At 45.6% G+C, this 14,044-nt stretch overlaps 1 protein-coding gene across 1 annotated transcript in view; it reads right to left on the bottom strand.

Moving 5' to 3' along the window:
- Positions 1 to 5,974: 5,974 nt before the first annotated feature.
- Positions 5,975 to 14,044, bottom strand: part of LOC137528342 (ras-related protein Rab-32-like) — a 66,437-nt gene continuing 58,367 nt past the window's right edge. Inside the window, exon 4 of the mRNA XM_068249621.1 lies at positions 5,975 to 6,056. Within this exon, the coding sequence (XP_068105722.1) occupies positions 6,036 to 6,056 (21 nt within the window). The 3' untranslated portion in view covers positions 5,975 to 6,035. The remainder of the gene's footprint in view (positions 6,057 to 14,044) is intronic.

The raw sequence follows: 14,044 nt of genomic DNA, 5'->3' as shown, positions 1-14,044 counted from the left end.
TTTATCCACAGCTGCATGTACTGTTTACAGTAGAATCCCTTTATAGTAAACTTGAAGGGACCTGGCCAAGTAGTTTATTGTATCAGAAGTTAACCATATCTGAATGTGTCATACGTTGTATATTATATATACAGGTGCATGGCTGGGACCTGGGTACAGAGTTTACTATAGCCAGAGGTTTACTACTGCACATCAAAGTTTACTATAACGAGATTCTACTGTATTTCTCTTCCATAATTACGTCTTCACTACTTCTTCTTTTAATAGCTTGCTCTGTTTCCAGCTGAAATTCCAAAGGCAAGTCATCCCTCCATATTGCTCCATCAAAAGAGGTTATACTGGCTCACTGAGCTCGGAACCTAAACCAAAGGGGGTCAAAATACTTTCACTTACCTTGGCTTCTACCAGCCCCCTGCAGCCGCCCTGTGCCCGCAAAGTCACTCACCGATCCTCCAGTCCCCCGCCGTGGCTAAGTTTCATTTTGCCCCAATGGGCCAGTCGATGGCCAAGGTGACGGCTTCCAAGGGGGCACCTAGAGCTGGCGATCTAATGGTACATACACACGGGCTATGGTCATTGCTGTTGCTAGCACACAGGAGACATGTGCGCAACAGCTTAGCGACAGCTCCGCCTGAGCGACAGCTGTCTACACGTCTCTGCCCAACAGGCAGAGACGCGGCGGAAGCTGTCGTTGAAGGTTCGGCCCCCCACCGGAAACTCCGTTCACAGTGTGTGGGTAGCTGTCGCTAGTCCGCATACACATGCAGTACGCGTGGCGGACTAGCGACAGTTGTGGAGACAGAAGTTGCCAGCGATTGAACTTTTCAATCGCACGGCAACTGCTGTCTCCGGCGACAGGTCGGGGTGTGCGCCTCATACACACAGAGCAACTGTCGCCCAGACATGCACATGCCACGTGTTTGTGGCGGTAGTTGTGCCCCATGTGTATGAGCCTTAAGCTAAGTACTCACGGGGGGACAATTGTAGCTGTCGCTGCGCATGGGAGCGTGTGCGCGACAGTTCGGCGACAGCTCGTCGCCAAGTCCCTCTGCATCGACACGGCAGCAGAGGGATTAGCGATGCGGCGGAAGCTGTCGCAGAGGTTCCTCCCCCCCGCCGGAAGCTCCGTGTGCCGTGTGTGGGTAGCTGTCGCTAGCCCGCATACACATGCGGGACTAGCGACAGTTCCGGCGAGGTTGCGGCGACGGCTGTAGCCGGCGATTGAACATGTCAATCGCCTGACGACAGCTCCGACGGGCGACGGTTCGGGCGCGCGCGTCATACACACGGGCGAACCGTCGCCGCAACACGCGCGTGCCACGTGGTTGCCGGCGACGGCCGTACCCCGTGTGTATGAGCCTTAAAAGGAGGGAGGGCACCTACTCCTGGCTACCTATACTGAGAGCACCAACACCTGACTACCTTTACTGGAGGCACTAACACCTGACTACCGATCCTCCGGTCCCCCGCCGTGGCTAAGTTTCATTTTGCCCCAATGGGCCAGTCGATGGCCAAGGTGCCTACGCAGCTCTGGCAGCGCGCTTCTTCATTTACGCTTCTGTCACCAGGAGCGTCTTGCGCCGGTATAGTATGAGAAAATCTCCTACTGCGCCTGCACATGACGTGTCGGCGACGGGAGCGTGAACGAGGAGTGTACGGCCAGAGCCGCACAGGCACAGGGGCCAGTCAGGGTAAAATTAAACTTAGCCGCGGCAGGGGAGTGGAGGATCGAGATTGACTTGGTGGGCACAGGGCAGCTGCCCTGTAATTGAGGTTTCCTTTAGGGGTTAAAGAGACACTGAAGCGGAAAAAAAATATGATATTATGATTTGTATGTGTAGCACAGCTAAGAAATAAAACATTAAGATCAGATATATCAGTGTAATTGTTTCCAGTACAGGAAGAGTTAAGAAACTCCAGTTGTTATCTCTATGCAAAAAAGCCATTCATCTCTTTACGACTTTCAAAGTCATGGAGAGGGCTGTCTTCTGACTTTTATTATCTCAACTATAAGTGAACAGTTTTCTTTTTATCTGCCAGAGAAGAGGTCATTAGTTCACAGACTGCTCTGAAGGAATCATTTTGAATGCAGAGTGTTGTGTAATCTGCACATATTATAAAATAATGCAATGTTAGAAAACACACTATATACCTGAAAATAAAAATATTAGAATATTTTCTTTGCTGCTAATCTTCTAGTAATTATTCATAGTACAAAACTAATTCATTATATCATATATTTTTTTTCGCTTCAGTGTCTCTTTAAGTGAAAAGAACACACTACACTATCTCTGTTTCTAATACATTTTTTGTGTTAGTAACCTACCTGGGTATTTTCACTGAATTGCTGCAGTTAAGGTCCCCAGGGTGTGTTTTTCTCTATGGGTGGTAAGTTTTTGCGTTGTCAAAGCACTGGATTAAAGGCCTTATCTCATAACATTTTGATCTGCATGATCTGCACCACTCTTGTATAATGCAATAAGTAGGAATTTTCCCAGAGAACCACAATTTGGTCTGCTGATTAAAATTAAGATGGGCGAAAGCACATAGGAGTATTCCTAATTAAATGTTGACATAATGAATCATACTCTAGTTTTCAATGCCACAAGCTTTGTTCTGTTTATCTAGATAACCAACTTTGAAGTCTACAAATTTATATTTTTGTTTCCCTTAACCTCTGAGGCATGATGCAATTTTGATTCATTTGTGGAAGTAAGAAAATGATCAGATGTACAGTGCCAAGCACTACAATCCTGAGTCTCATTAGCCAGCAATAAACACCCTGGTACATTTACACAGTGACCTAGTTATCAGAGGAACAGATGAGATGAGAGGCAGAGGAGGCTCCTTCTGTAAGCTTGGCAAGATATGTGGGCTGTACTCATCTCTGGCAGGTGTCCCTATACTGGTTATACATGTGTTTGTTGTCTTTGTTTCTAGTGGGAGATGACAGGCACCAGATGTCTGCTGTTCCTAAGAATCGCTTGACCATTTATTAGCATCCCTTCACACAGTGCCCCCTTTCGTCGGCTTAAAATAGACTACAAATAAATGGCCTCGTTGTGCCAGTTGTGAATGGAAGGGATGCTGCTTTTCTCCTGGTAGAGGAAACCTGTGCCTAACCCAATTTGGGTTTTATTTGATCAATCTGAGTTAAAGATATGCTGATCTATGCCGTAGGATAAGCTGCGCTGTTCACTGCTGCATGACTTCATTTTTTGAAGATCCATTCAAAAAGCACCTTTCTTCTGCCAAATAATGATGTAATTCAGTTTAATTATACCAGTTGGCATCATTTCCAGAGTGACATGATGCCAGGCTGTGCACAGTGAATGTTATGTGATTTCCACCTAAATAAAGAGATTGCAGTATTAAGGTAAAATGGCTTTCTAAGCAAGACCACCATCATCAATCACTTGCAGTCGTGTAAATGGAATAGTCTACCGCATATAAAGGGGGACAATTGTCATGTTGCAAGGTCTACTTTCAGCTGAACTTCAGTCTTCAGACAGACGGCGATCTTATAGTACCTATAAGCCCTTTCTGGTGCAATGAAGAATACATAGTACTGAGGCAAAAAATCAACCCCCAAACCATAGCATACAGTTAATATTAGGTTTTTCTAGTAAAAAGCTGTGTGTTTTGTGGCAAACATGTCTTCTGGTATTGTTTTCCAGTAACCATCATTTCAGAATGCTATGCTCCAAATGGTGATGCCCATGTAGATGTAATTTGTACAATTTCTCACTACTTGCAGCAGGGTAGGTTCTAGACTTTGTGCCACCTGAAGCAAAGCTCCTTCCAAATAAGAAGTGCAGCCAGTATCAGTTCCCCTCCCTCCTTAATAATAAGTGCGGCCATATCCCAAGTCCCACTGCATTTCCTGTGACATTAAGGGCCGTAGAGGCGTTGCTTCACAATGATAAGCTGCACAGTGAAAGGCTGCTAATTTTTTTTTTACTGTGCAAGTCAGATGGTACTTTTTAGCCCTAAAATGATGCCTTCAGTGTGAAGGAAGTACCCAGGAAGGGAATGGGTGATGTGCTACGTCAGGGGTTCTCAAACTGGGTGCTGTGACACCCTGATGAGCCTTGAGCACATCCCAGCGGTGCCTCGGCATGCATCCCAATCCTTTGTGCACTGCCATCAGGTAATGCAACCACTCATTGATGTACAATGCAGCTGCACTACCCGACAGTTAGTTAACCCTTAGTCCCGCTGGTTGAAGTTGGACATCAGAGGAATCGGGGTAGGTCACTGATTATTTGGAAGGGGGGGGGGGGTATCAGTCATTGACTACTTGGAGGGGGATGCTGCCAATATGCATCACTAGCTACTTGGAGGGAGGGGGGTGCTGCCTGATAAGGATCATAAAGGCATTTTGTTAGTTATTTTTTGCCGAAGGGTGCCTTGAAAAATATTTTAAAGCCCTCAAGGGTGCCTTTGACCAAACAGTTTGAGAACCACTGTGTTACGTCTCCCTGTATCTCTGCACACTCACATAATCCAACGAACATCCAAAGTCGAGTCAGCACCATCAAAAAATTATTTCAGCTCTTTATTGCATCAAAGACAGCATGTTGTTTTACTGTAGTAGTGACAGCTCCACTGTTTCAGTCAGACAGACCTTTCTCAAGCTGTTCAGTATAACATCAAGTAACAAGCTTTCTCAAGCTGTTCAATATGACATAATATTGTTAGGGCTCACACCCACTAGAAGCCTTTTCTAAGTGCTAGTGATATGATTTTAAAAAGCTCTTGCAATGCTATGGGGGATTTTTATAAAATCACATCACTCCAGTAGGATTAGCAAGAGCTTTTCAAATCACAAAACGCTCAGAAAAGCTCTCCTAGTGGGTTCCAGGCATGAGAAAGGTCTGTCTGACCAAAACAGCAGAGCTGTCGATGCTACAGAAAAACAGCATGCTGTCATTGATGCTTTAAAGAGCTCAAATTATTTTTTGACTGCCGACTTGATTGTGGATAACCCTAACAGGACGAGGCAGAACAATTTGGAGGCGACAAATTTGGGCGCACCATAGACCGTAATGTGAATTATGGCTATAGCAGCACTCAGAAGCTAATTTGGGCGCTGGCGAAAAACGGAGCCCAAATTGCTTAAAAACAGTGTAATTCGACCACCAGAAATAGCTCGCAGATGAATTACATCTATCCCCACTATCCACGGCGGCCTGGGGGGGGGGGGGGGGGAATAGTAATTAACACCGCAAGAACTTGTTCAGGACCTCAGTAAGCAGTTTATCGGCTTGATGCTGCGCCCAAATTTGTCTGCGCCATTTTATACGCATCCCTAAAAGGATGCAGTGCCCATGATTGCCAAAAATAATTCCAAAATGTAGATAATCAGACCACAGGTCAGTTTTCACTTGGTCTCAATCCATCTTAAATGAGATCAGGCTGAGAATAGAGTGCAGGGTGGCTGGATCATGTTTATATATGGATCCATCTTTGCATGGTAGAGTTTTAACCCTTAACCTTGCAGGATGGAAGAGCAAATTACAGTATCAACCTCATAGCTTTCAACATTAGGTGTGGGGTTTGATCCCTCCCCCCTTTCAAAGAACCCTTGTCTTATTGTTGAGGACAAGGGGCTCTGTCCACATCTATATGCCTCAATATAGTATTTAGGATAATTGAATGGTGGACTTATGGTGCTAGCTGCTCATTTACTTAATAAGGGAATGTCTGATTAAACACTACTACCCTGCTGAATAGATAAAAGGCATCTATTAAAAGTTGGTTTGCCAAATCTTAGTGGTGATACATGCACACATTATAAAATGAAATACATTTATATACCTACTTTTTCAAGTATTTTATTAAAATCCAGTTTCTTAATCTATGTCTCACACCTAGTTTCACCTTAGCAATTTCCAAGACCTACTGTTAAAATATCTCAATGAGAACTCACACAAGGATATCAATAGCTGAAAATGCAGCAGGCATAATTGTAGTCAGGTTCAAGCAGAGGTTGAGTAGGGTGGTAATAGGGCTTGGTCAAGTTCAGGCAGAGGTCAAGGCAGTTGGCAATCAGACTGGATCAGGTTCAGGAAGAGGTTGATGCATTGAAGCCAGGTCCAAGTATACGATAAATTTGAAAGCAGGTTCAGGTACATAGACAAGCAGAAAGTCAGGGTCAACAACAGGCAAACACAAGGAAATACAGGTAGTATATGGAGCTGACAAGAAGATACAGCACTGAGTGCTGCCAGTAGGGACCATATTTGCAATGCTCAAAAAATAAATAAAATAAAGGGAACACAAAAATAAGACATCCTAGATCTGAATGAATGAAATATTCTTATTAAATACTTAATTCTTTACATAGTTGAATGTGCTGACAACAAAATCACACAGAAATTGTCAATGGAAATCAAATTTATCAAACCATGGAGGTCTGGATTTGGAGCCAAATTTTGGTGCAGAGTGAAGCTGAAAGATGGCTCACCCTCTGGGTGGCATTAATGCTATTTCCCGTCTGAGTTGTTGCAATTCGGTAGGGGGCATACGTAATTCAGGCATCGGTTATTGCCAGCAGCCGAATTACCTCTTTTTCTTATTTCAGCTCTAGTTATTGCCAGTGCCCAAATTAGAGTGCTACTATAGCCGTAATTTTCATAATGGCCTATGGTGGCGCCAAAATTATCTGCACAGCACTGCGCCAAAAATCGCCCTAGATCGGTAAGCGCTGCAGGAGCACTGCTAGTGGGCCCCATGCCTAAGTACGCTTTTAATCATTCAGTCACAACAGTAATGCTTGTTATTTTTTCTTTATACCATGTTTAACTAGTTTTAACATGTTTCAAACAGATTATTCTACTTCACACATTTATACTTAATGCCTTAATGCTTCAGTGACCTGCAAATATACATACAATATATTTTGTAGGCGTATTATTTAATTTCCGAGACTTATTGCAGAAAAGCTGGGAATTTTGCATCACTTCATTAACTGTGTCTAAGGGCTACCACAGCTGTTGCAGTCAATAGTTCTTGATTATACTATTTCTCAAACCACACCAAAGACTTCTCATTGTAAACTTGATGTTGTAGATTATCTTTTGCTCCTGCATCATTGACTTTGGTCTGTAGAGCATGAATCCACTACTTTATATATTTAGTGACCCAAACTGCTTACGCATGTCAGTTTTGCATAGAAAGCAAAAGAATGAACAAATTAACAGTTGAGTTAAGTTAGGCTGCACTGCTCTGCAAAGGTCATTAGAAGGTGCGTACTTGTTCCTAGCTAATGCCAAACAAGTTCCACACTTTGTAAGCTTTGAAGTCTGGTATGAGAAAGCATGGCCCCACAAAATTATAGCCTTATAAAATGTAGCCAAACAGGTGCACAGGTGGTTTAACCAAGGATAACCTTTAACTTAGCTCCCAGCAGTTGTTAAACTTGCCATTCTCACCCTCCTCCTGACAGCAACAGTGTTAATTTATGTCAAATATATTGGCTGTAGGAACGGAAGTCACACAACAGGGTCACCTCAGCTTGACAAGCAGCCTGACAAAGCTCTGAGGAGAGAACATATGTCTTCTCTGTTTTATGCTGACATAGCAGCAGACAAGTAGGAAGTATGTGAGACAGGTTTGTCACATCTATACTCACAGATCTATCACTGCGGTTATGGAGACATTTCTGTCTATCATTGCATTCCCATTAAACCTAGCAATAGGCATCTGGTGACCTTGAATGTGGCTGAGTGGAATAGGCTGGCTGATGACCAGATATCACTGTGGTTTCCTGCTTCTATTCCCATCTTTTCCCGTGCATTAGAGATGTCATTTGGCTTCATTCTTAGACAGTTTTTTTTAAAGGTTACTTATTTTCTATCCAGACATAACCAAAAAAGTTCAGAGTCTTCTGAGCAGTACTCAAAGGATAACTGAACTTATAACTGCAAGTTTCACCAGGTTTTTTTCTCTGAGATGTCCTGCTTAAACAGTAAATACAGCAGAGTCCCGGTTATCCAGAACTGAACTAACCAGCAGTCTCAACCAACCAGCACAAATTACAGTGGTGACGACCAACCTCTTAGGCTGTTTGTGGGCTCTGCTGGCCCTAAAGACCGAGTTCCACAGCTCCCCAAAGTTAATATACTTTCAGTTACTGTATTTTAAAATGTAATATAGCCTTCATGGTGTGTATATAGCATGGGGTATAGTACTGTATTAGCTAGTAGAGTTGGGCCGAACCTCCGATTTTAGGTTCGTGAACCAGGTTCGCGAACTTCCGCGGAAGGTTCGGTTCGCGTTAAAGTTCGCGAACCGCAATAGACTTCAATGGTGATGCGAACTTTGAAAAAAAAAAAAAAATATGCTGGCCACAAAAGTGATGGAAAAGATGTTTCAAGGGGTCTAACATCTGGAGTGGGATACACGCCAAAAGTCCCCGGGAAAAATCTCGATTTGACGCAAAGCAGCGTTTTAAGGGCAGAAATCATATTGAATGCTAAATGACAGGCCTAAAGTGCTTTAAAACATCTTGCATGTGTATACATCAATCAGGTAGTGTAATTAAGGTACTGCTTCACACTGACACACCAAACTGTTCACTGAACAGAACAGGTATGCAGTGGCGGGTTCACTGAACAGAACAGGTATGCAGTGCCGGGTTCACTGAACAGAACAGGTATGCAGTGGCGGGTTCACTGAACAGAACAGGTATGCAATGGCGGGTTCACTGAACAGAACAGGTATGCAGTGGCGGGTTCACTGAACAGAACAGGTATACAGTGGCGGGTTCACTGAACAGAACAGGTATACAGTGGCGGGTTCACTGAACAGAACAGGTATGCAGTGGCGGGTTCACTGAACAGAACAGGTATACAGTGGCGGGTTCACTGAACAGTACAGGTATGCAGTGGCAGGTTCACTGAACAGGTATGAAGTGGTGGGTTCACAGTACAGGTATGCAGTGGTGGGTTCACAGAACAGGTATGCAGTGGTGGGTTCACAGTACAGGTATGCAGTGGTGAGTTCACAGAACAGGTATGCAGTGGTGGGTTCACAGTACAGGTATGCAGTGGTGGGTTCACAGTACAGGTATGCAGTGGTGGGTTCACAGAACAGGTATGCAGTGGCGGGTTCACTGAACAGGTATGCAGTGGTGGGTTCACAGAACAGGTATGCAGTGGTGGGTTCACAGAACAGGTATGCAGTGGTGGGTTCACTGAACAGGTATGCAGTGGTGGGTTCACAGTACAGGTATGCAGTGGTGGGTTCACAGAACAGGTATGCAGTGGTGGGTTCACAGAACAGGTATGCAGTGGTGGGTTCACAGAACAGGTATGCAGTGGTGGGTTCACAGAACAGGTATGCAGTGGTGGGTTCACAGAACAGGTATGCAGTGGTGGGTTCACAGTACAGGTATGCAGTGGTGGGTTCACAGTACAGGTATGCAGTGGTGGGTTTACAGAACAGGTATGCAGTGGTGGGTTCACAGAACAGGTATGCAGTGGCGGGTTCACAGAACAGGTATGCAGTGGTGGGTTCACAGAACAGGTATGCAGCCAGGGACAAGCTAAGCCTAACTAATCTTTCCCTATGAGAGAGAGTGTGCAGCAGCTCGCCCTACTCTCACTAATGCAGGCACACGAGTGACCGTAATGGTCGCCGCTGCCTGCCTTTTAGTAGGGGGGAGTGGCTCCAGGGGCTAGTGTAGCCTAATTGGCTACACTGTGCCTGCTGACTGTGATGTAGAGGGTCAAAGTTGACCCTCCATGGTGCATTATGGGGCGAACCGAACTTCCGCAAAGGTTCGCCTGCGGGACGCGAACGCGAACCACGGAAGTTCGCATGGAACCGTTCGCAGGCGAACCGTTCGGCCCAACTCTATTAGCTAGGCTTATTTTTAGCATCGAGTCTCAAGCAACCAGGAAGCACACAGCATCAACCGTTCCCTGTCGGTGCCAGATAACCAAGTCTCTTCTGTATCACACTTTCCTATCGCTGAGAGCTAAATAGACTTTCAAAAATGAACTCTGGGTTCCCTCAAAACCTCAAGTGAGGTATGAATGGACCAGTGTTAGTCATGAAGTACAGTAGATCTGCCAACATGTAACTGAAAAACTTTGATTCGGGGGATACCTTTAACCCTTTCCAATCCTATGTCAGACTATGTGCGACATTGGCTTTATCTAGGTCCAATGTCGGACTTAGTCTGACACCAGAAAAAGTGGCTGCTGCTAGATGGCGCTGTTGCCATCAAAGTCTGCCTCTGTGTTATCCTCTATGTCCAACACTGTGATCGCTGCTGGCCCCACCCACCGCTGTTGTACCACATAATAGAAATATTATGTGGGCACATTCGCACCAATTGTAGGGGTGCCACTGCTAGATCTGATCTGCCACAGCAGCCCCCCATGTGGATCAAAGTGTCGGATAAAATACCAACTGCCTGAACACTTGACTATCACATTTCCCATGATTTGTAGCAGTGACTGTTAACTGCTTATGCCCAGTAATAACAGAATTATACTGGTGTGCGTGCAAGGGAGTTGGGTGGTGCTGCCCCCTGTCACTAATGCCACATTTCCTCCTCACTATTGTGTGAGGAGGTACAGACTCTTCAGATCACCGCCAACAATCCTTTTTCCCAATCATCCACCCCAGTACCCTGGAAAAAAATACGGGCTGGGAGGAGGTGAGTGATCGGGAAAAGGGACTGAAAAGGGCTAATGACCAGTGCTGGGACAAGGGTTTCCAGCACCCAAGGCAGGAAGTCCATAGTGCACCCCCCGTACTGCACACCTTCCCGTGCTCGGGCAGCTCACAGGCAGAGCTGTTTCAAGTAACAATTGGGCCCTAGGGCAAAATTAGCCTGGGGCCCCCCAACAGACACACCCCCCGACCAAAAAGTGTCCTTGGGTTCCCTTTGTTGCAGCCAAATTTCCTTCCTGGGCCCCTGAGCTGGCTGCTGACCCTCCCCCAATCACCTCCCAACTTAACTGTGCTCCCAGGGGCCTCTGCAGAGTCTATGTCAGTGTAGTATCTCACCTGCCCGCCAGCACAGATGAGACCCTACTCTGCCAAATACTCTGCAGAGTCCCTGGGGAGCAACATGGGGGAGGGACACCTTGGGGGCCCCTACAGGCTCTGGGGCCCTGGGGCAATTGCCCATTTTTTCCTATGGTAGCCCCGGCCCTGCTCGCAGGCAATGCTGCAGGAAGCCTGTGCCGCTGTCACCCTCCAGTCTGAACTATCCTTCCCTGGGCTCCCCGACAGTTCCGATTTGCAGCCACCATGAGTCCTAACCGGAGCGAGAGCTCTGATCATAAGTAACTGCGTGCCCGCCCATAAAGCTGCACTGCCATCAGAGAGCAGTCACAGGCACGGTTGTAGCATCAGTGTTGCTTAGCAACTGTAGGAAGCAAGCTAAGCAACACTGATACTACGGCCGCCACTGTCTTCTCTCTGATAGCAGCGTGGCTTGTGGGCGGGCACACAGTCACTTATGATCGGAGCTCCTGCTCCGGTCAGGACACATGGCTCCAAACTCTTGGGGAGCCTGGGAGGTTAGACTAGAGGGTGACGGGGCAAGCGGATAGGAATATGCTCCTCACGCCACTGCGCCCTGAAGCTTGCGCCTTTTACTGCCTCAGCCTCGGCCCTGCTTATGACTAACTGTAATAGTTTGTTGCAAGCTTTCAAAACTTTAATTTCTTCTTCTTTTGGCATGATACAGAACTGAATCAGAACCGTGCAAAAGTTATTGGTGGTGTCAGATTGCTGAATAAACCTGCAAAATCATTCATATTATATACAGTAAATCTCTGTATGTTAAATAGACCTTTGTATGGTTCTGATCCACTTCTGTATCATGCCTGAAGAAGAAACTTAAAAGTTTTAGAAGCTTGTAATAAACTATGAATGCATATTTACACCTCCCTGAAGCTAACTGGTGTCACTGAGGGCTGCAGGACAAATTCGCAGATAGACTTCTATTTAAGTAATTATTGAGCAAATAAAGAAGAGAAAGTTATCTGCTTCCCCCCTGGATACAGCAACAGCTTTTCAGCATTGTTTATATAGGTAGTACATTTCCAACACAATCTGATAATACTGGCCAGCAATGGCAATCTTATCAATTATCAGCTAAATTAAGTAAAAAGCTGGAGTGTTAACCCTTCCAGCACCCTGGAAACCACTCAGATGGTTTTAGCTGTTAAAGTGGACCTGAACTCTTGCACAGGACAGAAGGAAAACATATAGAAATGCACCCTGTAGTATTTAGAGAGTTTAGCCTGTCTAATTCCCTCTCATCTGTGACTAATCACAAGTTGTAATTTGATCTCTTCAGCTGTGTTAGCTCCTCCCACGGCAGAGGGGTAATTCGTAAACACAGGATGTTAGCAATATGTCTGCTTCCATGGAAGCAGGAAGTAGGGACAATGCAGATTTATTGCAGGATTTGTATCGGCTGTAACAAAGAAACGTTTTTCTTCAAAGGCTATTATGCTGTTGAGTATCTATTAGAGCAGAGAGGAAGTACTGAGTTCAGGTGCGCTTTAATGTTATGCTATGTTCAATGCTTTAGACCATACATACAATTTGAGTGTAATCCCAAACAGCATAGTCATAGTACGAATACGTCACAGGAAACCAAAGTTATTTTTTTAAAGTCCCTCTGTATTTCTTTTCACAATGTACTACAACAAGTATACTTATGTACTGTACTGACAAACCTGCAGCGTGGGAAACATGAGGATTAATAGTACTGTACTGGTGAGAAGAAACGTCATTTAAATATTTTTAACAATAATAATTTTGATGTGTACCCATTCTAACGTTCAAAAGTAAATATATCTTTGACTTGCAGAATAATTACTAGTCAGGCAACCAAAGACTCGAGCCCTAGAGCAAGAGATAAATTAAACTAAGCAACAGTTTAGGACAGCACAAGAGTAATGTGTCAGATGATTGCAATATCAGAAGAGAAGAGTATTGCCAGCAGCTGAAGAGAAGCAGGTGATGGAACTACTCTGGACCTGGAACTGGCAAGTAGAAAGTACTTGTGTGGAAAAGAATGGTACCAATACAGGCACAGGTTTTACTGATCCAAAGTGTAAGGGCCCTTTCACACTGAGTATGTTGCAACATGGCCCGCAAAGTCACACCACTCAATAGCATTGCAGTGCAACCATAAAGTGAGCCATACAGTGCAATGAAAGTATGCCTCACTCCCACTGTAAATGCAGGTGTTCCTCGGTTAATGCACATCATGTTGTGTGCTACTATGTCAGAGGCGAGCCCATCGCACTCAATATCAAGGCCCCATAGGCAGAGGCGGGACAAGGTCCTCCAGCACCCAAGGCTGAGACACCAAAGTGCGCCCCTCCATCCCTGCCACCCCAGCCGTCACACACTGATTGCTATTAGACTAAGAGGTGCCACAGGGCCCACAACCTCCCCAACACCTTAATATCTAGTTATCTGGCTTGCAGTCACTGCTATGTATCCCCTTTTCTTATTTCTTTCTGCTTCAAACACAATTAGGAATGACAGCTGAATAAATTGTGCGCCCCCTCTTACACTGCGCCCTGAGGCTGGAGCCTCTCCAGCCTATGCCTCGGCCCGGCCCTGCCCATAGGAATCTCACTGTATCATGTTGCGATGGTATTGTCTGTTGGGATGCAACAGACTTAAGGTAGCCATACACTGGTCGATTTGCCATTAGATCGACCAGCTGACAGATCCCTATCTGATCGAATCTGATCAGAGAGGGATCGTATGGCTGCCTTTACTGCAAACAGATTGTGAATCGATTTCAGTCTGAAACCGATCACAATCTGTGGAGCCGCCGCTGCCGCCTGTCCCCCCCCCCCCCCCGCACATACATTACCTGACGCTGGCTCCCGGGAATCTTCTCCGCATCTTCTCCACGCTGCACCCGCTCTATCCCGGCGCTTCCTGTGTCACTCCGTGACCAGGAAGTTCAAATAGAGCGCCCTCTATTTGAACTTCCTGGTCACTGCAGTGACAGGAAGCGCCGGGATGGAGCGGGTGCAGCTCGGAG

Source organism: Hyperolius riggenbachi, chromosome 8 (assembly GCF_040937935.1).
Source record: "Hyperolius riggenbachi isolate aHypRig1 chromosome 8, aHypRig1.pri, whole genome shotgun sequence".
Lineage (NCBI taxonomy): Eukaryota > Metazoa > Chordata > Amphibia > Anura > Hyperoliidae > Hyperolius > Hyperolius riggenbachi.
Note: the sequence above shows the minus strand (reverse complement) of the source record. Positions and strands in the feature narration are given on the sequence as shown.